Raw genomic sequence first — 21,846 nt, 5'->3', positions numbered from 1 at the left:
AGCCACATAATTTAGTTCAGCGAAAACCATAATAAAATTATAATTTTTACTGTCTAATTGTTTGATGTCTGAAGAAGTTGTTTATGTTTATAAACACGCTGTCCTTTGTTGAAATTTCAAATTAGTTTTAAATTCACTAAATTGTTTATTTTTGTTTTTTGACGATTTTTCGGGGTAAACAAAAAACTAGTCTCACTAAATTTATAATTTTTTTTCTTGCAGTAGCATATATTCTCATGTCAGAAGATAGGAAAGACATTGCCCTTCTTTAAAATTTTCAATTAATTTTGAGTTAATAAATTTAAAAGTTAGTTTTAGGCTTTTTTCGATTATATAATCCCTAAAGGTTAAACAAAAAAATTTTTCTCTCGTTTTTTTCAAGTTATTTTAATATTTTTATTAGAGAGCTCAATTTACGAAAATTGATGCAGAGAGATTAATTAAAAAATTTTCTTTGAGCATTTTACTTTAGAGTCTGCTGACTACGACACTTGTTTCTGCAGCAAAATATCTACATTCTTTATTTTGAATTAAAATTTAATCTCTGATTGTCTCTGTCTAGCCCTGCAAATTTCAAACATATTTCGCAATAGATAAATTTTTATAATTGATGTTTCGCCAGTTTCAGTTAAATTATAATTGAAGGAATTAAAATTATAAATATTATAAGAGCTATTTTTTAAATGTTAAAAAATTTGCTTTTTCAAAGTACAATTATGCATTATATCATCGCATTATTTACTGTTCCCTGAGTGCATGACCAACTCACACGCACCACGCCCCCTTCCAATCAAAATAACCTCGATTCCAGGCGCATATGCTACCACCACCGTAATGGCGGTGGGCCCACTATCGTTGCGAGTCGGTCAAGATAAAAACACAGTTTTTAATATGTCTCTTACTTGGAATTAAGCCAAAAAAAAGGAAGTAATTCCTTTTTAACATTTTGCAGGGATGTGTGAAAGTATCACTCTGTATCTGCCGAGAACTAAATGCGAAAATGTGCGAGTGCTTTTTTCTAGGATACGGCTCTTGTTCAGGGTTTCTGTTGATCCGGCTCCGGATCTCCTACCTCAAGAACTTGAATCACCTGGTCAAGAAAACGTGATGACAGCCGGAAAACTAAGTTCAGAGACTTCACAATTTAAACTTTCGGTGATTGAAGGGGGTTTAGATCAACTAAATAAAGCAAAGGTAAATACTCTTAATTTCATTGGTTGTATTTGTGTTCAATGTTCCTGATAATTGTTCAATAGTTTCTTATGTTTTGATCTGAGTTAACTGAATTGCTCATACTATCCTGTTTTAAATTTTGACTTTGTGTTATTTCGTAGAATCAGATTTAAAGTAACTGATTATGATCAATTAATTATCAAATAAAAACATTTCAACGTGTTTTCATAACGTTCACTTTGATAAACAAGGAGCCCAAATAATTTGATTCTAGTTTGTGTTGACTAATTTTATAACATCAAACTATTAAATACTACTTTCATAATTTCGGACTGAATTTTATATTATTATGTTCTGATTTGTCTTTTATCTTTTTTGATCTTATATGATAGCTGAAATTATTTTAATTTTAACATTACACTATTTGTACTGTTTAAGACATTACTGCCCATACAGTAATTTCTTTGGTGTAAACTTATTCATTTAACTTGTGTTAATGAATCATTCAATTCATTAATTACATTTATCAATTACAATATTTTACAATTAGACAATATTTTGTATTTAGAATTATTATGATTTATAATTCTTTTTTACTTTGTTTACATTCTTTTTAATCTCATACTATGTAAAATTAAGAAAGGTAATACAACTTCATCTCAAAGCAATATTTATCATTTGTACCGCTTATATTTTATAAATTTTAAACCTATTTGGTAACTAATGAAAAATAATATTTTAAGTGAAAACAGTATCACTACAATATATATAAGCTTTCTAACAATCTTTAAGTCATAATTGACCCTTTATTGCCAAGCTCTTTTATAGAAGATAGAAAAGAATCTGTTTCTTTTTGCAAATACTAGAATTTAGAAATTAATAGTCGTATTATCATCAGACAACATCTGATCAAATTAATTTGTTAAAAGGTTTATAGTCAAGGAATTAAGAAACTCATGGACATTATATATGACTATAAATTTTTTCATCTAATTTTTAGTAAGTTTTGAGAAACACAGGAAAATCAGATTTAACAATATACTTTAACAAAAACAATATTTTGGTTTAGAATATCAATGTTAGTAAGTATCTTTATATTGTGTTTCTTTTAATTTTAAAAAAAATTTAATTATTGATAATTCAAAATATTGCATGATTCGAAGTGATTATTAATTACTTAAAAATTTCATATTCCGTACCTATGTTAAAATTTGATCTTCAATTTGAAATTTTCTCCTCAGTTTTGGTTAATTCAAATTTTGATAGAGCAGAAATCAAAGCATTTAATTGTTTTCGAAACTTTCTTCTGATTAATTAATTTTAAAATCATAGACTTTATAAGCATAATATTATAAATCCCTAAAAAGAGAGCAAATGGTTTAAATTAAATTTTTCAAGCAGTTCTAATTAGTTTANGCGATATATATATATATATATATATACACTTATAAAGGACTTGGGATGCAAATAGACTTTTTTCAAATTTGACATTTTTAATTCAAATTAGTCATTATTGCTTTTTGAAATGTACTTCAGAAGTTTCTAGGATTTACAATCCATTATACAGGAACATCTAATTGAATAGGGAGAAATCATGGTGTTATACACCAAAAAGGCTCTTAAAAGCATTACCAGGAACAACAAAACTGTGGTTTATCATATTACACCTAACCCTCATTTATTACTTCTTACTTAAATGCAATTCAATGTTTGAATATTTTTTATTATTTTTAATGATAAATATATTTGTTAATTCAAACTTATTATAATTCAAAAATTTTCTTTTGTGTTCCAATTATTAAAAAGTCTATTGTAATTAGTGCTTGCTCTTGGTATCTTAGACTTCCAAGTTACAATTCGATTGCCTAAGAAATCTTCTTCTTCTTTGTCAGCACAACAGCCCCTTGCACGCCTTGGCTGCCTCAACTGCTGACAAATGCCAGCCCCTTCTCTCCATCGATACTTCATTCCAATTTCTAATCTTTAGGGTTTTCAGGTCATTTTCGATGTTGTTGAGCCATCTGGTCTGTCTCTGAGTTTTTCGGAGTTTTTAAAGGTGACTATTCTCATGGTGCTATTTTCAGAGCCTCTCCATAGATAGCCCAGCTATCTCAGCCTATTAGTGCCAATTATTTGTGTAATTTGGGGCTGCTCGTAGAGTCGGTAGAGCTCGATATTATATCTGGTTCGCCAGCATCCCCTTTCTTGAATTGCGCCAAAGATGGCTCTGAGAATCTTTCTTTCGAAGGTGTCCAGTGTCCTCTGTATGTATGAATTTAGGTTGCCCAAGAAATAGTCTTCTAATTTTAAAAATAATTTTTTTTTTATCTAATTTTTTTTTATTTTTTGAAGTGCTGTGGTTTGTGTGTATTGACGATTCTGAGAGCTAAGTCTGCAGTAGCTTAGCTACTGGCAGAGTTACCTAAGCCAGAGTTGACAACAAGCAAAGTGGAATACACTGATCCTTCAAGTTGGGGGTTCAGTGTGAGGCTAGCAATCTCATTCTGCAAAAAAAAAAATTTAAAAACAAACTAAAACAGTAAAAAAATATACGAAGACTACGATACATTTTGGAATTATATAACAAATTTTGAGAACAAAGCATAGTTAAAGTAATTAAAATCCAGCTGAAGATATGGCTTGGTATTTATAGGTAAGATGACAATAACTGAGTGAGGAAAATTACTTTCCAAAAGCCTGAGGGAAAAAGGAGAAGAGGTTGACCTTGTACCAGATGGTTAGATAATGTGGAGAAATAGCAGATCACTGTAAGAGTAAATCTATTAGTGTTAGGTAGATTGTTATGAAATAAGCTGCTTGAGACGACATTCAAGACTGGCAACTGGCTGTTGTGTTGATGGAAGAAGAACAAAATTTTTTACTTTCCATACTTTTTTAAAATGCTATCGTTATACAAGGAGTAAAATAAAACTTCCCCAGTGGAAAGAAATATAACTTGCAATACCAACTTATAAGGACTGTTGTTCCATGATTTGTTTAAACTTTGGTCAGGTTTATTTTACTGTTTGTGTGATTATCTGTGTACTGCGTACATACCAATTTCTGTTCTTTCCAATATTGGTTTTCTGTAGTATTATTAAAATGAGAATAGAAAAATCAATTTAGGTATAAAAATTTTTAAGTTTTGCTGGAGATTAAATACACCATCATACAATTATCATGTATTTTTATATATGTTTAATTTTTGGTTTTATTTTAATGGTTGGGAAGATAGTTCTAAATTAAATTCTGTAAGTTTAAGAATAAAATAGAAAAGCGTAAATTTTTCTATCAGTGTAAATATAAAAATGAAATCTTCTGGAAAATGCGAAAGAATTGGCAGTTATCGGGTGCATCCATATTTCTCTTAATGAAGAATAATGGCCTAGCATTTTTTATGCATTCAATGTATGTTACGTATATATATAAAATTAGGTAATTTGTTTGTTTTCTTGTATCCTAGAAAAATTATGGAAGAAATAGATATTTTCGAACTGTGTTTTATGTTGGCTAAATATCGTTAATTTTATTTATTTACTTAATTTATTTTTTGATTCTTGCTCTGCTATACTATATTTAGGCTGCAAGTTGATGTGAACTGATTTTTCCATTGTATCATATGTTACACAGCATTAGGAATGAATTTAGTTATCCTCGCTTAAATAAGGAGATGTTAAAATAAGTTTTAAGTTTATTAATGACTTGCAATAAAATTTCTACAATATAGTTATTCTGGTTGAAAAATACTTTTACTATTGTAATATTGTCTAAAATTAATTTTAAATATATGATGGACTTTAAAAATATATATTGCCTTATTGCTTCAAAATTAAAATTATACAGTGATAGATGCTTGGACAATGACAGTGAATTTGTAATATATAAACTGCAATTATTGTTTAAGAAGCTTTTAATTCAAATTTATTTTCTCATTTCTTAATTTTTATTGGAGTTATTTATTATTGGTGAAAAAAAGAGAGTGAGATTAAGTACTTAATTGCTTAAGCTGATATCTGGTGAATTATAAAGACTTATTAAAATTGCAAATCCTAATTTTGATTAGCTATATTAAAATGTGTCCTCTTTAATTATTAACTTAAATCTTGGAAATTTCAGTTCTTGGTTTCTTTCCTGGTAGTAAAATAAATTTGTCTTCCTTGCAATATTAATGTTTGTTATGAAAGTTTTTTTGAATGAAGTTTATCAAAATTGATATTAATTAGTGTTGTTATTAAGTATGAATTAGAAAGTATGTTCAAATTAATGATAAGTCTACAAACCATGTTTTTCAAATTAGTTGTAATGTAAATAAGTGGAATCAAAGTTTTATGATCCTTTGTGACTTCTTTATAGCCTACTCTTATAGTCTGTTATATTAGTATTATATCCAATATTATAACATGACTTAGTTCTTTTAGTAAATTCGGCAGTTAAATTTATTTTCCCATTGGATGTTGATATATTTATCTTTTCACCCATTACAGTACATAGTGATATTCATTTATTTATGGGTGCTGAAAGGTTGCTCAAACAAGTCAGAGATCATTAGAAAATACTATAAAACTTTTACATACTATAAAACTTTACAATATTGAATTTTTTCAAAAAANCAACGCCATATATATATATATTTTTTTTTTTTTAGTATTTTTATTTTATTAGCGAAAGTTAGTTTCTTTTTTCCTCTAATTCTCTAAATTTCTTATGATTAATATAATAGTTTTTTTATGCTTTTAATTCCTTGATGCTTCTGACCCATTATCTCTTGCTTCCTTTTACGTATACCTCACAAGGCGTTTTAATGTCCCCCCTTTTTTTTTAAATTAAGAAAGGAGGTTTTGGTTATCAATCTCCGTGATTGCTTCTCATTTATCATTTCTTTTTATATTTTTGGAAAAAAATTAAACATAATTTTGTTAATAGAATGTAAATAATTATTATAATGAGATACATGCGAGTGATGTAGTGTGGGTATCTCGATCCTGATTAATTGTTGAAACGTAGCATTTGTTTACGTTAGCAACTGTTCTTTCCATTCTATTCCGAGTAAGCCAAGCCCGTCAAGTAACAATTCTCTTAAGTGACACATTCTAAATTCTTTCACAAGGAATCTTTTTCAAAGATTTCAATTCTTTTCGTATATATTTACTTAGAGACTCAACACAAAGACAGGCACGAAGCTATGTGGAACATAAATGAATAAGTATGCATCGAAGTTGCCAGGTACACAAAACAAAAATATATCATGGTTGCAATAAAATGCATAAATAATAAGTCTAAGTTAATTAAAATGAGTAGACGAGAAAGAATTATATTTCAACTAATTCGATGTGCGATACGTGTCTTTATTTAATTAATCGTTAATTAATATTCTAACTTATGCAGAGAAACTTAGCTCAACTTTATTACTTCATTTTGCTGATAAAGATTAGCTGGCGCTTTCGTCATAGGTCACAAGTGTGAGTCTGGATGGTCTTCTTCTTGAAGTGCAAGTACCCAATTTTAATACCTGCAGATGACGTCATTGTAGGTAAATCATGGCATTATTGTTTACCATCTGTTAGAACAGGAGCTGTAAAAAATTACGTAATTAATCTTTTTCTGAATAGAGCAGCTTTATTAAAAAATAGGCAAGAAAAAAAAGTTGTTTACCTCTTTTTTTTTTTCTTCCTTTGACAGATAGAAATGCAGTAGGTAAAAATATGTACCGTAAATAACATATTAGCTAGTCATTCAGGCCTGTATGTCCAGGTCTTAATAATTTTATTTTATTAACTTCTAACGTGAGTAGTGATAAGCTAGAAGAAAAAAAAATATAGAAAAAGTGCGTTTTAAATTCATTGCCATTTAAATATATTTCTCATATTTTTTGTTCATCTTTTAGTGGTTAATAAAAGGGAAATTTGTGGCATTTTTACAACAGAATGTTGCCAAACAAAGAACGCGGGGAAGCCGACTGTTTTGGATTATGATAAATGGAGTGTTATGCGCGAGGACAGCGTGCTTTTATAGTTGAGCATTATTATATAAGCATCATTTAGTCTTTTTCCGGCAGTGTAAATTTCCATTTCGGGGATCAGTATTGACGGTCCAAGTTATGCGATTTTGGAGGTAGAGCACTTTTCTTTTTATTTTTTAAGTCTCGTTTATGAGAACTTTCTTACTTAACGCGATTCGCTTATGTATGTACCTTGGCCACCAGAATATAGGTATATTATTGTTTGCCAAGGTATGTACGATCAGTTTGACTACCTTGTGACATACTAAACATTTGCACGCAGGTCTAGGTCTATTGGATGCAGTGTAAATTACTTCTATGACTTCAAGTTCATAACCTCTCATGCCAAGAAGAAAATTGAGTCCTGTAGAAACGATATATAGATACATTGACACAAACACAAGACGATTATTGGAAATTTCATAAGGCCCAACAAATCCGCAGAGGCCATTTACCCGAAGTGCTATTTTATATAACTGTGTGCTGAATAAATCACTAAAAATTAACAACTCAATACAAATGAATTGGGATTCTCTGTTAGATTTCTTAAAGACAAAATTGTGATTAATAATGGCATGGAAGGGGATTAGATTTTTTAAAGACAAAATTGTGAGATGGCTACCTTAAAATGTACCTAAGCAATTTCCTTTATGGATGATACAAAAAGCTATTAATTTAAGCTAATTTGTATCTCTCTATTTTGGATGAAACCGGCTTGCATGTATTCGGAAATAAGATCACCAAGATGAGTGATTAATAATGGCATGGAAGGGGAATAGATTTCTTTAAGACAAAATTGTGAGATGGCTACCTTAAAATGTACATAAGCAATTTCCCTTATGGATGATACAAAATGCTATTAATTTAAGCTAATTTGTATCTCTCTATTTTGAATGAAACAGGCTTGCATGTATTCGGAAATAAGGTCATCGAGATGAATGATTAATAATAGCATGGAAGTGGATTAGATTTCTTTAAGACAAAATTGTGAGATGGCTACCTTTAAATGCTAATTTTTTCCATAACTATTTGTAAAAGTCAAATAAACGTGTTATAATTTCCTTTGTGTTTCTTAAAAAAATTAATTAATTAAAAGTATAAAGAGAAAATATTAAAAAAGAAAGAAAAGAGAATGTGGAATTTTGTAAGTTTGCCGAATAGTAAAAAACTTTGAGAGCTCCAAGCTACTTCCTCCCTTCCTGGCGTTCCTGATTCTAGTGCGTTAATCATTTTCTTGTATATTCCATATGAAGGCCAGTCACTTTTATAATATGTCTGTTGAAAGATGGTGGATTACGGATATTGAAAGCTCTTGCATAATTTTGTCGTAAAACGAAGTCGTGAAATATCTTTTCTTTGCACTAAGAGATGTCAAGCTTGTAGACGATGCGGTCGTACTTTCTGATCATAGAAATTCGTTTGATGATATACCCAGCCGTTGCTTTAAATGACTCATTTTCGCAGGCATTTTTATGAACCTATCATCTTTCTGCTCGTTATTAAATTTTCTCTCTGCACGCGTATCGCGGTTTGTGGTATGTCATTATTAAATTCCTGTATTTTGGGAGTTATCGAAGTTTATTTGTTTACTTTATTTTTAATTCGTTGAAACGAAGTGATTGAAAAAAAAATTTTAAGTCGTTAATTTGTTGTTCTTTCATGTATATTAATTTTATTCTCGCAGCCTATTTGGGAAAACTTTCAAAAATGTCATATTTTATACATTGAATAAAACATTTGTTAAAAAATCGGTGAATAGTTCCTGAGAAATCGAATTTTAAAAAAGTCGTATATTTAAAATACGATTTCTCAGGAACTATTTAGCCGATTTCGCTCAAATTTTGTATTTTGTTATGTAAAATTACCTTCTTTAAAAGTAGTAAAAATAATTAAACGAAATAATAAAAATTAATAACTGTTTACCAAAAGTTATTTTTTTGCATATACTTTTATCTTTGGATAAACAAATTTTATGATTGTGTACAAAAATTTTCAATTCGCTTAAAATTTTTTTACATATGGCGAAGTACGAATAAAGTAAAATTAGCATCATGGGATCCAAACTTTGGACCCCTCTCCAAACTATTGGAACCATATTTCCCAGATTGTGGCTGCCCCCTATATTTTGGGGATCAAAAATCCGAATCTGTCGAATAAAAAAGGTATGTTTATTCAGAGAAAGTGTTTTTTTGTCACTTCGTTCGTAACTTAAAAAATATCGTCTGAACTAATAAATTGGTATATTTGGGATCACCTCCTCGAACCTTTTGATCGAGTCCTAGAACGTGAAGATCTGATCATTAGATCAAAACAGTAAAGAGAGTCGTCCGTGTTTTATTCTGCGCACTGTAGGTACTTTATTATTTAAAAAAGTTAAGAGGATACGAGTTGTGCAAACAAATTTTTTTTTAATTGATAAGAGAATTTGATTTATTTATTTGAGCTGATAGTGTTAAATCCCTGTATTTCACTTCAGGGACATTAAATTCTAACAACTCTACTGTTGATTCTTTGAATAAGGGATAAAAATTAAAAACGCGTAAAATCGTTTGCGTTTCAAGTAATTTCTTCTACAAATTTGTAGTAAATCTTTTGCATTTCGAAAAAAGAAAAAAAAAAAAGGACAAAGAAGGATTATTTTTAGGTTGCAGCTTATTTTGAAAGTAATGTACATCATAACTTCAGGTTTGGAGTTTTTGACAGTATTCGTATGATTTACTGTCTAAAAATATCCAAAACAGTGTACAAAACAACATGTTTTCAAAATAGCTATAACACTTAATATTTTAAATGTAGTGTCTGTGTAGAGTGCGCCAAAAAAAAAAAAGAATTTTTTTTTTTAACCAGCCTGCATAGCTTTTGATCTAATGATTCTATTTTCGCGTAATAGGACTTTATCTGAGGAGGTGACCTCAAATATGCTAATTAATTAACGCAGGGTTGCCACAGGCTACTAAAATGCAACTATTTGTTACTATTTTCGGCCTTAGGCGACTTTTTTTGCCTGAAAAGGCTAAAAAAGCAACTATTTTCAGGAATAGGCGACTATTAGGAAACTTTTATTATCCTTGGCGAAGTTTTTTCGCAAAAATGACCGTTACTGTTCAGAACGTTAGTAAAAGAAAGCAAACTTTTATACAATCATTTATGTCCAAAGAGCCAAAAATTTAAATTTCCATTGGATTTAATAAAGTACTTGTTATATGTTCTCTCTGAGGGGCAGTTTTGTTACTTTCAATTGTTTTTTCCTTCTATTAACATTCATATTTTATTGTAATTCGACTTTTATTTAGGTACCTATTTTTTAATACGTATACCTTTTATATTTGTACAAAACTTTTTTTTAATTGGGAGCATAAATAGTATTTGACAATTAAGCTATAATTTTAGTTATTTGGCTACTATTTTTGATAAATTTTTGTTCCTGTTCAGGCAAATATTTTCATAGTTTTAGGCAACTATTTTTATGCTTGAGGCTACTAAAAGCAACTATTTTTGTTAATTTTTTACTGTGGCAACCCTGTTAGCGCAAAAGACATGTTAAGTTACGAAATTAGACACAAAAGCGTACTTTCTCTGAACAAACATACTATTTTTGTTTTTTTTGTTGTTGACCGATACTGATTTCTTACCTCCAAAACAGCCTCAATCTGGAAAATATGGTCTTAATAGTTTGGCCAGGAGAGCAGTCTAAAGTTTAGACCCCTTAATTCAAACTTTACTTTTTGCGTATTTCGCCATATCTTGAGTAAATTTTGAATGAATTGAAAAATTTTTGTACTCATTTATAAAATTTGTTTATCCAAGGATAATTTCTTTCAAAAAATAGTTTATAATATTTACTTATCATTTTTAATTTTTTTTTAATAATTGTAGAATTTTTTTTTATTGTAAGGTATAAAATGTTTTGTCTGATGGATTTTACAGTTTAATAAATATAATAGCTCATAAATTTTTTTTTACAAATAATAAAAAAAAATTACAAATGTGTTATATATAAAGAGTTCTCGTATTCCTACGCAAATATATTATGACAAAAATTTTATTATGTTAATAATTCTCCTAGTTCCTAACGAGAGTTAAATACTACTACTTTCCATTCAAAATTTATAATTTTTTAGAACGTTAGAAAAATACTTACATTTAAAAACTAGGCGTTCAATATTTTTTAAAAAGAAGCTCTTTCATTTTTTTTTTTATTTGTGAAAAGAAAAGTTTTTGGATTAAAAAAAAATCATTTAGTAGAATCAGGTGACACAATTCCATAAATTTTTACGAACATGATGAAAACAGAGCACCCGGAAACATTTATTAACTTATTAAAGAAAAAAGAAAATGAAAAACAAAAACAAAAAACAACAACAATAGTATAGGTATTCGGCGACTGTCTTTAGTGTTGTACTCTGAGTAATTTTTTGGGTGTTGTTTCTCAGACGAGAGGCTAATTATTTTTCTCATTACCTTCCCCCTTCCCTGATAAAAGATGAATAGCCTTGAAATCGTTTCAGTCGTCTACGCCTGAGGACGCTGCTCACTTTTATGAATGGGTACCCTAGTGGTGTTTTCAATGAACGTGAAATTTATGTGTTGCAGTAAAATATGTATTGATTTTCCTCTTTAATTTGAGGGAAAATTCGCCATTTCTTTATAGGGTCCTGATCAATTAATTAAGTTTTAAATCATTAAATCATTTCGCAAGTTGCAACACACTTTGAATTTTAAGATTGTGCTCAGAAGCTCATTTTTTTCTATTGTTTATGACCGCTATATAAAATTTAGCATCAGTCATGTTTTTTTTTTTTTTTGTGTGTGACTGACTCCGCCATTTGTCCCCAGAGACGAAAATACTCCGAATTGTTATAACATGAAAAATTGCACAAAAAACGATAGGTTACATGAAATATTATATCTTTTCTCTATGTATTACGTAATAATTAACAAATATATTTCGTACTAATGATGTTTTTTTATTAATTAAAATGTGCATGGCGACCATAGCCTATATGTCGATAAAAATCGAACGACTGTAACCGTCATTTGCGGCTATGTGTTAACCCCTTCCTTCTCGTTTCCGTGAAAATGACGGGGTGAGATTTCGCCCGCTATTTCTCGCTCCCGTGATATTGACGGGCTGTAGTCTTCAGTAGTAACGCGCCAATAAGAATAAAACTAATTCATTTCTTTTGCCCGGAAAACATTTTATTTCTCATTTTACACACCTGATGGCAGTACCAGGATATTTTTAAGGTAATAGTTTATTTTAAACTAGTTGCAGCACTAATCAAGTACGTAATACAAATACAAAAGCCAAAAAAATAGGCACTTTTATGACCGTTTTCTTGAAAATTAACCGATCGTAAAGGGGTTAATATTCTTTCTAATATTATGAATCTGAAATTGCGTTGAATCGAAAATCGTATTGAGTCTGAAATATAGTGTTGAATCTGAAATTATGTTGAATCTGAAATCGTGTTGAATCTTAAATTGAGTTATTAATTTAATTATTTATTAATTTAAATTAATTATTTATATATATATTTTTTTGCTACTGCTCTTGATAAGTTCAAGATCATCTTATTATTTTTTCCCCTTTAAATATTAAGTCTTTTCCTAATGAAATAATTGCCTATATAAAATTAATATTAAGTATTTTACGGTAGTTATGTCGGAAAGTTGGGTAATGTAAGAAAATGTAGGTAATGTATGAAAGTATCGACTTGTGTATACACTATACTTACACTTATACCTAATTTCTATAACTATCTATTAGTCTTTCTAAATCCTGACTGGCTTTCTGATGATTTTAATTTAGTCGATAAAGTGGAACAGTATTTACGTGCCATTGTTTCCCCTTTTTCTCGAATTACGTAAATAAATGTAGTTTTTTTTAAGAGCTTAGATAAAATACTTCTTCTATTATGTAAAAAAAAAGTATATAAAATTCATTCTAATTTTTTAGCCAATAAAAAACGTTAAGTTAGTGAAATACTTTTTGGATGTAATAATCTGTATAAAAGAATTACTTTTCTATATTTACTCTCTAGATCAGAGTATTGCGTACCGCCACGTATCTCCTGTTAAATAAATATTATAATTTAATATAATTTCTTTTCTATTAAAGGCTTCAATGATGCTTTAAAATTGATGTGAAACTTATATAGTAAGATTGTTAGTTTTGTACTTAAGAATGACATTTTAGCGTTTAAAAATCTTTGCTTCTTTTTAAAACTTTGTATATGGTAGTTTGTAATCAAATTCGTAGCTAAAAACGCTAGGTTTAGAAGAAGAAAAAAAAGAGACCTTATCAGCTTGACATTGACAAGGATGTTGTCAAGTCCTTGAGTCAAATTCTATTTTTGTTATGCATATAGAATGAAATGTCTTTTCTCTGCAGTAATACATCTTGATTATTTATGAATTATTACAAAATATGTTTGCTGTGTTATGTTTTTCTTGACTTGTTTTTGAATAGTGGCTGCAATTATATATATTTTTTTTCGTTTGGCAAAGCAGCTATATATTTTGTAAATTTTGTGTGCAAATAAAGGAACAGGTTTTAGTTATAAATTCGTTAATAGCTTTATACATTACTAATAAAATGTATGAATATTAGTTTTGATCCAACTGTATTTTAATTGCCATTTTTCTAAGACGCTTGTGTCGGGCAGCCATAACTTTGCCATTATCACTTTCATCAATGTCACAAATAGCATCAATGACTTTGCCATTATCACTTTCATCAATGTCACAAATAGCATCAATAACTTTGCCACTATTACTTTCATCAATGTCACAAACAGCATCAATAACTTTGCCATTGTCACTTTCATCAATGTCACAAATAGCATCAATAACTTTGCCACTATTACTTTCATCAATGTCACAAACAGCATCAATAACTTTGCCATTATCACTTTCATCAATGTCACAAATAGCATCAATATTGTTACTTTTACAAATCCGAATTTTGACTCTTCTCCTGAAAAATTGAAATTCAAGTTCAATAAATTTCGGTATTCTGAATCCATCTGAATTCGTTGATCCATGGAAGAAGATGCTACGTGACCGTCTTGCAAGTTTTATTATTTTTGTAGTTTCTATAAAAATGTTTAACATCTATCTAGAAAAATGCAAAATTTAACGTTAGAGCCGCGGTGGCTCAGGGGACAGAGCGTTCGCCTCCCAATGAGGTGCCCAGGTTTGTCTGGGGGCCCTGGACTTCAGTCGGGTGTGTTTATTCTTTGTAAAAATGGCACTGATGGTGCTAAGTGACAATCTTAGAGTGGTGTCACTTAAGAGAGGATGAAACTCATTTGGCTCATGAGAGGATCAAACTCTAAAAGTATCTCTTTTAGATCAAATAGAAAGCCTAGAATACGAACTTTATGATGCGATCCCGAAGTCATAGAGTTAAGGTACCCAAATAACTTCGGAGACAAGATTTTAAAATGTTACATTTAGAAATTTTTAATGTGATTAATGTGTGAATTTTACAGTAAAACATGTTATAAATACAAAAAAATAAAGAAAATAATTTTAAAAAAAGTACNTTTGTAAAAATGGCACTGATGGTGCTAAGTGACAATCTTAGAGTGGTGTCACTTAAGAGAGGATCAAACTCATTTGGCTCATGAGAGGATCAAACTCTAAAAGTATCTCTTTTAGATCAAATAGAAAGCCTAGAATACGAACTTTATGATGCGATCCCGAAGTCATAGAGTTAAGGTACCCAAATAACTTCGGAGACAAGATTTTAAAATGTTACATTTAGAAATTTTTAATGTGATTAATGTGTAAATTTTACAGTAAAACATGTTATAAATACAAAAAAATAAAGAAAATAATTTAAAAAAAAGTACGAGGGGGGGGGTGAGACTGGTAAAAAGGCCTAAAATTGATATTTTTTCAAAATCGCATAACTTCATGATAATTTATTGTTTTTCAATATTCATGCTTTATAATACTTGTAAAATTTTGACTTAGAGAATATTGTAGGCACTAGACTTCATATAAATATTTAGATATATTACAACAAATATAGAAACTTATTTAGCAAAAAAATAATAAATAAACTAATTGCGTTTAATTATTTTATCCATAAAATATTAAATAATAGTTCAATCCACCTGTCCGCAGTCTATTTCCTAGATATATACAGAAGACATTCAAGCAATTAAAATTTAAATATTTTGAGGTATTTATTGTATTTAGAATGAAGGGGAATAACCGAAAAATTAGTTATGAGAAAAAAGTAAAAAAAGACAATAACAATTCAATAACAATATAGATGGGTTTTTTTCTTTAATTTTTTTTTTTTTTCAAATTATCATAACTTCTGTTCTATTTGACGTAGAAACAAAACTCAAAAGGTATGAGAAGGAGAACGATCCATTGTTTTGTATTTTATATATATAAAAAAAAATAGAAAAAATGACATTTTGGTTAAAATTGGCTTAAAAAGTTATTCGGGTACTTTAAATGATTGTTAGGGATTTATAGATACCGCCAACTTGAAAACATGCGAACCCAAAATAACTCTTTTTGAATAATTTTTTTCCTTTACTATCGAGCTAATTCTGTGTATTCCTTCCAATAGAAAAATGTGACTTTTAATATTACTTTTTGTCGTCTTTTTAATTTCTATCTTCAATGCTATTCAAAGACTTTTTTCCCCCAAATTATTCCAATTTAATTCAATGATCATAATATCAAGAATTAAATTTTAACATTAATGATTAAAATACACGACAGTGAATTCATATTTTAAATTTTAATAACATGACATAAAATACACATTATGTATTCTGTACCTAAATAAATAAATCCTTATGTTTTAGTAATGAATACGTTCTAATATGCTTAAATACTACTGTCACATCATGACGATTTTAAAAATAGCAAGTTATATTGTGCTTCCTCGGACTTCCACGGAAACGATTCTTAAAATAAATTCTATGTAAGAAAAATCAGCTTTGAGTTAAAGAAAGCTTGCTCATTCTACTTTCTTCGTATTCGTTTTTGTGTGTGCGTCTAGGCAAGTGGACGTTGGACCAGGATGTATTTCAGGTACCGGATCTTTTTCTCTAGGTCACGTGTGTTAGCTGGTCAATCCCTTTTTCACTCATCTTGATTTTAACGCTCCATCTGCCAGGGTATATCTTTTGATTGTCGTCTGCTTTGAGAAGGGGGAAAAACTAATTTTCTTTCGTTTTGCGTGGCAACATATTAATTTGTTCCATGGTTGGGTTCTGCTTTAATTGGCATTCTTTCAACGAGGTATGTTTTACCGTTATTTCTCTTTTTTCTTTTTTTTTCTTCATACTTTTTAATCTGTTCATTACATATATACCAACAATATATTTGTTTTTACATTCAATTATGTAATGTGAAATTAATTTAAAAATTGAATAATTGCATAAAAAACAATTGCCTTGAAAAATTTAATGAAAAATGGTTTCCAGATAATTATTTTAAAGTTTTTGTTATTGTTTGTATTTGTTTTAAATTTTTATTATTATGTTATTCTTGGTTGCCTGTTATTATGAATTAAACATTTTAATTATGAATTTGTCTTTAAGGATATGACAAACAATTTTGTTATTTTGTTAATTAAAAATCGATGGGTAATTAATTACTCTTTTGATATTAGTTTTTAATTTTAGTTTTTTGACATATACTACAAGTAAATTGTTTAACATTGATTATCTATTGATTATATTACAAGTAAATTTATTAACAAAGAAATAAATAGTTTTTGATTTGTTAGTGTAATATAATTTCCTACAACTTTAAACTTAATATTGTTTCCGATATTAGATGTTTTAATTTTACAAAATAAAATTGCCTTTATTAAAATTGCTATTTATGATTGGGATGCATAAAATACTATATACAATGACTTAATTCACATTTAAAGTATATCAAGTTATTGATATTATGACTTTTGTATTCTTAAATAAAAATTATGATCTATATCAAAATAAAATATTAGTATTTAGAAATGCAAGAATCGTAAATAGAATTAGCACTGTATCAATTAAAATTCATGTATATTACCCCCCCCCCTTTATGCAACAAACTCATGTTACAACTTCAGAGTATTTTCCTCATTATGTATTTTTCTATTATTCATCCTCTGTGGGTAATGAATTACCAGTTAAAATTTTCACATTTAGTGACAGATCAAATAATAAAATGTCTAACTTCTGCTGCTTGCACATGTTTCTGTATCACAATTTTTTAAAAAAAAATTTATTCAGAATTTTACGTGAATTGCGAATTCCTTTATGAATGTGGAATTTTTATTTCCAAATAAGTTTTAATTTTTATAAAATTATTAAAAATTTTAATGTTTTTTCAAAAAGCGTTAACTGCAACTTGGAGGTGTTTTTAGAAGTTGGAGCTGTAAGCATTTGACCTGAATACCCTCTCGAAAATGGGTTTCTGGATTTTCTCAAATAACTTACATAGTTATGTTCTTTACTTTTTCTCATTTGTGATTTCGGAATTAACCCTTTTCTTTTTTCAGTTTTATTTTTTAAAATGTGCTTCATGAGGGTTTCTGGGACCCTATTTTTTAAGGGGGGTTAAATTAAATTACACAGTCTCATTACTTTTCTAAATTTCACACTAATTAAAAAAAAAAAGTTAATGTACCTTAAAAAAATGTATTTTTTTTTTACCTTAAAAGTTTTGTTTTCAACTTTTTCTCTTTTTTTTATTGACTCTTTATTAGTCTGAAACACTGAGGGGGACTTAAAAATTTTTAATTATTGAGAGGGGCATATACCCAACGCTCCCTCCCCGCTAGTGTTGCCCATGCTGTGGTTCCAATTCTCGTGATTCCAAAATTGGTTGCTGCCTTTAACCGCTTTAAATCTGATTTATTTTTAATCAGCATGGCCTGGAAATTGTTTTTAAGTGGTTGCAAAATTTTTAACATACTTTGAAAATGGTGTGAAAACTGAATTTATAAAACTAAATTGGAAATTAACTTTATGAAATTTTAAGCATTTTCTAGAAAAGTTTGTTGCCACACGCGTCAATTTTTCCAGAATAATTAAGAATTATTGTCTGAAATTTTTTTTATCTAGACATGCATTACACGCTTGTTATTAATAATTAATATGAGAGATTTTGTAGTAGCATTTCCTGATGAATTTTGAAAATTCAATTGTTTAAAATGAGGTCGACTTTTTTTAAAAAAGAAAATAATAGTTTCGAGAAGTGATTATGAAATTCGAAGTGATCGTCATTGGTCGTAAATGAAGGGACAAATCGGAAGATTGGAAGGAAGCAACTTATCAGTTATTGTTTTGTTGATTTTGTTATTTCATAACAGGTCACTATTGCTTTTGAACACTTTTCCCCATTTTACTCTGTAGTTATTTACTAAGGTTATTACCTTTTTATTGGAAGCCATTATTATTCTATTAACAATGAGGTTTCTCCTTGGAAATCAAATTTGAAATGACGAAATACAATATCTCATTTAAATATATAATTGTAAATAATTATTGCATTATGCCTTTGTTTCTGCTTGGAATAATTTTCTTGCTACTACTTTATTTTAATTTTATTTCAAAGATGATATTCAATGCAAAATTTTTTTTAAATATAACTTTTAAGTGGCGAAGTGATGGCTAAAACACTTGTAAAATAAGTAACATTGAAAAATACTTAAAAAAATAAAAACAGTAAGATCCCGATTATCCGAGTTAATGTGGACCACAACTAACTCGAATAACCGAATAACTCGGTTAAAGCGATGAGGAAAGAAAAAGAGTTGGTATAAATGTAATATATTTAACAAATACAAAATTTATACGAATACACCACATACCATTCATATTATAATTAAAAAGCTTACGTAAAAACACTTAAAGAGCATACTTTACGAGAATTAAAGAGTTTTTACTTAAAAAAGTCCTAAATCGTTTTTTGTTTTACATTACCTTTGGAGTTTTTCTGCAACAATGTTTCGTCATTTTTTTAAGGGATAACAGGAAGGCTGGTGTCTCCTCTTCTTGTTGGTCTATATATTCAATAGCACATTCGATAGCTTTGAGTCCATCTGTATGAGAGATTTTTATATGTTGATTTTCATCGTCGCTGTCTTCATCATCTTCGCTAGATTCATTTTCAATATTGACGATAATTATTTCGTTGGATATCGTTTACCTGAATGCTTGGAAGATTAAAATTCAGAATTTTTTTTTCGGCGGTAGTTTTAAAAAATAAAAGAGAGAGAGAAAAAAAAAAAATTGAAATATTTGATAGTTCGGTTAATCGGGGCCCGGATAATCTGGACTCTACTATATATATATTATATTATACTAAAAAATCTAAAAATATGATACATAACATTGTTTCAATTTTGATATTTAATGAACTTGAATGAACTCGTTAATTTAAACTAATTTTAGCGTCCCTGAACAATCGTCCAGTTCCCCACCCTTTAGACACAGCTCTTATTTTTGCGACGTTTCAAAGTGGGACGCCATTAATTCGCATGCCATTATGTCGTACTTTGCGTTTTAGATATCTAATATTGATTATTAATTTATTTTTTCTGTAGTATTTAATGGATTAACCTTTCTGTAGTATTTAATGGTAAGGCCTTTCGAACAAAAGAGTTCTAAAGTTTCCTCTTGTCACATTTCACCGGAAATGTCTTCTTATTAAACCCATCCGTCTCTATTAGATTGGCCGTATTAAGATAGGTTTCCAAGAATATAAAATACACATTTTGTATAGGAGACCTCAAGTTTATTATCTGAACGGACCAGCGCCTTCAACATAACAGGATGCGCTTCGGGCTAAAAATCATGCAGTTCAAATGTCAACGGAGGGTTGTGGCCCCTCCCACAGGAAAAAACTAGCATATCGAAAACACGATGGTGAGGAGCACCCTTTCCCTCACCTCTACCTCTCCTCTTAGATCTCGTCGCTGGACTCGTGATTGCATGAGCGTGATCCTGAGATTGCTCGTGACTCACGTCGCGAATTTTGGACTCTTATTATTTCCAGCATCCCTTACGAAAGATATATATTTTTTTTTTCTCTCTCTCTCCGTTTAAAATTGAGACCGTGAGCTGAGTTTTATTTTCATCCCATCGCTGATGTCAGAAACTAACATAAGCATGAGGTACAAGGCTCGATCACCATATGTTTTCTCTCCCCACCCCCCTTTTTTATCCGGGTCGCCCGCGCACGACTCTGAATAATTTTACTGAACTCGAGCACTTGTATCTTTTTTTTTCGCTTTTATTTTTTTGCTCAACTAACAGTGACCGAAACTCACGATTTTAATGCCTTTAAGTTTTGTGTCCATAAATTTATTTTCGTGCGATATTATAAAAGTTAATATCACGTATTAGACTTAACTAATTAACCTGTCCTTTATTCGAATCGTTTTAGAGAATCGCTCCTAGTTCTAATTACTGCTAATGAGATTCACAAAATAAAAAAGTTTCACACTGTTCTGACTATGCAATGAGTGATCACTTTGTTTTGACCACCAACTCGCGTGACTACTGTTTCCCCTTTAAAATAGCTTTGATTTTCTTTTTTGGCTTAGACTTCACGAGATGCTAATCGGTCATTTGTAGACAGTTCACAGCAACTTTAAAATAGTCTAAGACAAGATGGTTTTTAGATCTAGATGACCTATGGCTCTTTCATCTTCAACGCGAAGGTGCCAAATTGCATTGAGATCTGGATATTATGGAGGTCAATACCACAAAAATCCTCTTTATGTTCCTCAAATTAATTCTTTGCAATACCATCTGTATGGGAGGATAAACTATGAAGTTAAAATATTCCTAGTCATTCGAATAAACCGCAATCATTGCAGTATTTTATTTTATAATTATTTTATAACTGGCTTTGAACAATCCAAATTCTGAGTTTATGACTATCAATGTTCAACTCCGTATCATTGCAATTTTGAACCCAACCCAAAAGACAAGGGAACTCTTGTATCAAGCATTTGGGTAAGCTAGCCTTCATGGAGGACTTTTTTGATGGAACTAACCTACATTTGCGTTAAATGGTGACAAAAATCACGAAATCCCCCCCGGTTAGTCCGAAGGCAAGGGGATTCTAACCAATTATCCGTTTATTGCTGTGGGTATATTAAGTCAGCACTTTAGTCGGACGAGCCGGAAGCAGAATTTGTATCAACCACAGCTGAGATTCGAACCTGGGTCACCGAACGCTCTATCCCCTGAGCCACCATATGTCACTGGGTAAACTACAACCCATGCCTTATTCGGACCAACACGCATACGAAATAAAAGCTCTAAAGCATGCTATTACTCCACTAGCTCTCTGGTGACACTGTGGTGAAAAAACTGTCAGGTGGTGTGATTCTTGTGCCTGTAAACTCTACATTCAATTCAATTTTGTATTGGATAGCATCAATCTTGAAATATCACTTCGTGGTGTCTGGTGTTTAGTTTCGCATAAAAATTTCTATGAAAACCGGCATGTTATATGCACAAATCTGACCGGAATTCAGGCGAAGTTTCGATTGCAAATAGAATCCTAAGTTATCCTCTTATAATTTTTTTTCATTTTAATAATTCAAAATTTTATTTTTTAATGTTTGAAACTTCATGGATTCAATGTTCTAGGTTTGCCTAAACACACCTTTTCTTTAAATTACTTACGGA

The 21,846-nt window shown here is 29.7% G+C and overlaps 1 protein-coding gene across 2 annotated transcripts in view; it reads left to right on the top strand.

Moving 5' to 3' along the window:
• The first annotated feature begins 799 nt into the window (after nucleotides 1–799).
• LOC107442020 (probable ribonuclease ZC3H12B) overlaps nucleotides 800–21,846 on the top strand; it is a 62,744-nt gene continuing 41,697 nt past the window's right edge. The window contains exon 1 of one of the 2 annotated variants that reach the window (XM_016055459.4): nucleotides 800–1,194. In XM_016055459.4, the coding sequence (XP_015910945.2) occupies nucleotides 955–1,194 (240 nt within the window). In that variant the 5' untranslated portion in view covers nucleotides 800–954. Of the gene's footprint in view, nucleotides 1,195–16,271; nucleotides 16,448–21,846 lie in introns of those variants that run through there. The other variant, XM_016055461.3, reaches the window with a different exon arrangement.

This window comes from Parasteatoda tepidariorum, chromosome 7, assembly GCF_043381705.1.
Source record: "Parasteatoda tepidariorum isolate YZ-2023 chromosome 7, CAS_Ptep_4.0, whole genome shotgun sequence".
In the NCBI taxonomy this organism is placed as follows: Eukaryota; Metazoa; Arthropoda; class Arachnida; order Araneae; family Theridiidae; genus Parasteatoda; species Parasteatoda tepidariorum.
This window is presented reverse-complemented; position numbering and strand designations above follow the sequence as displayed.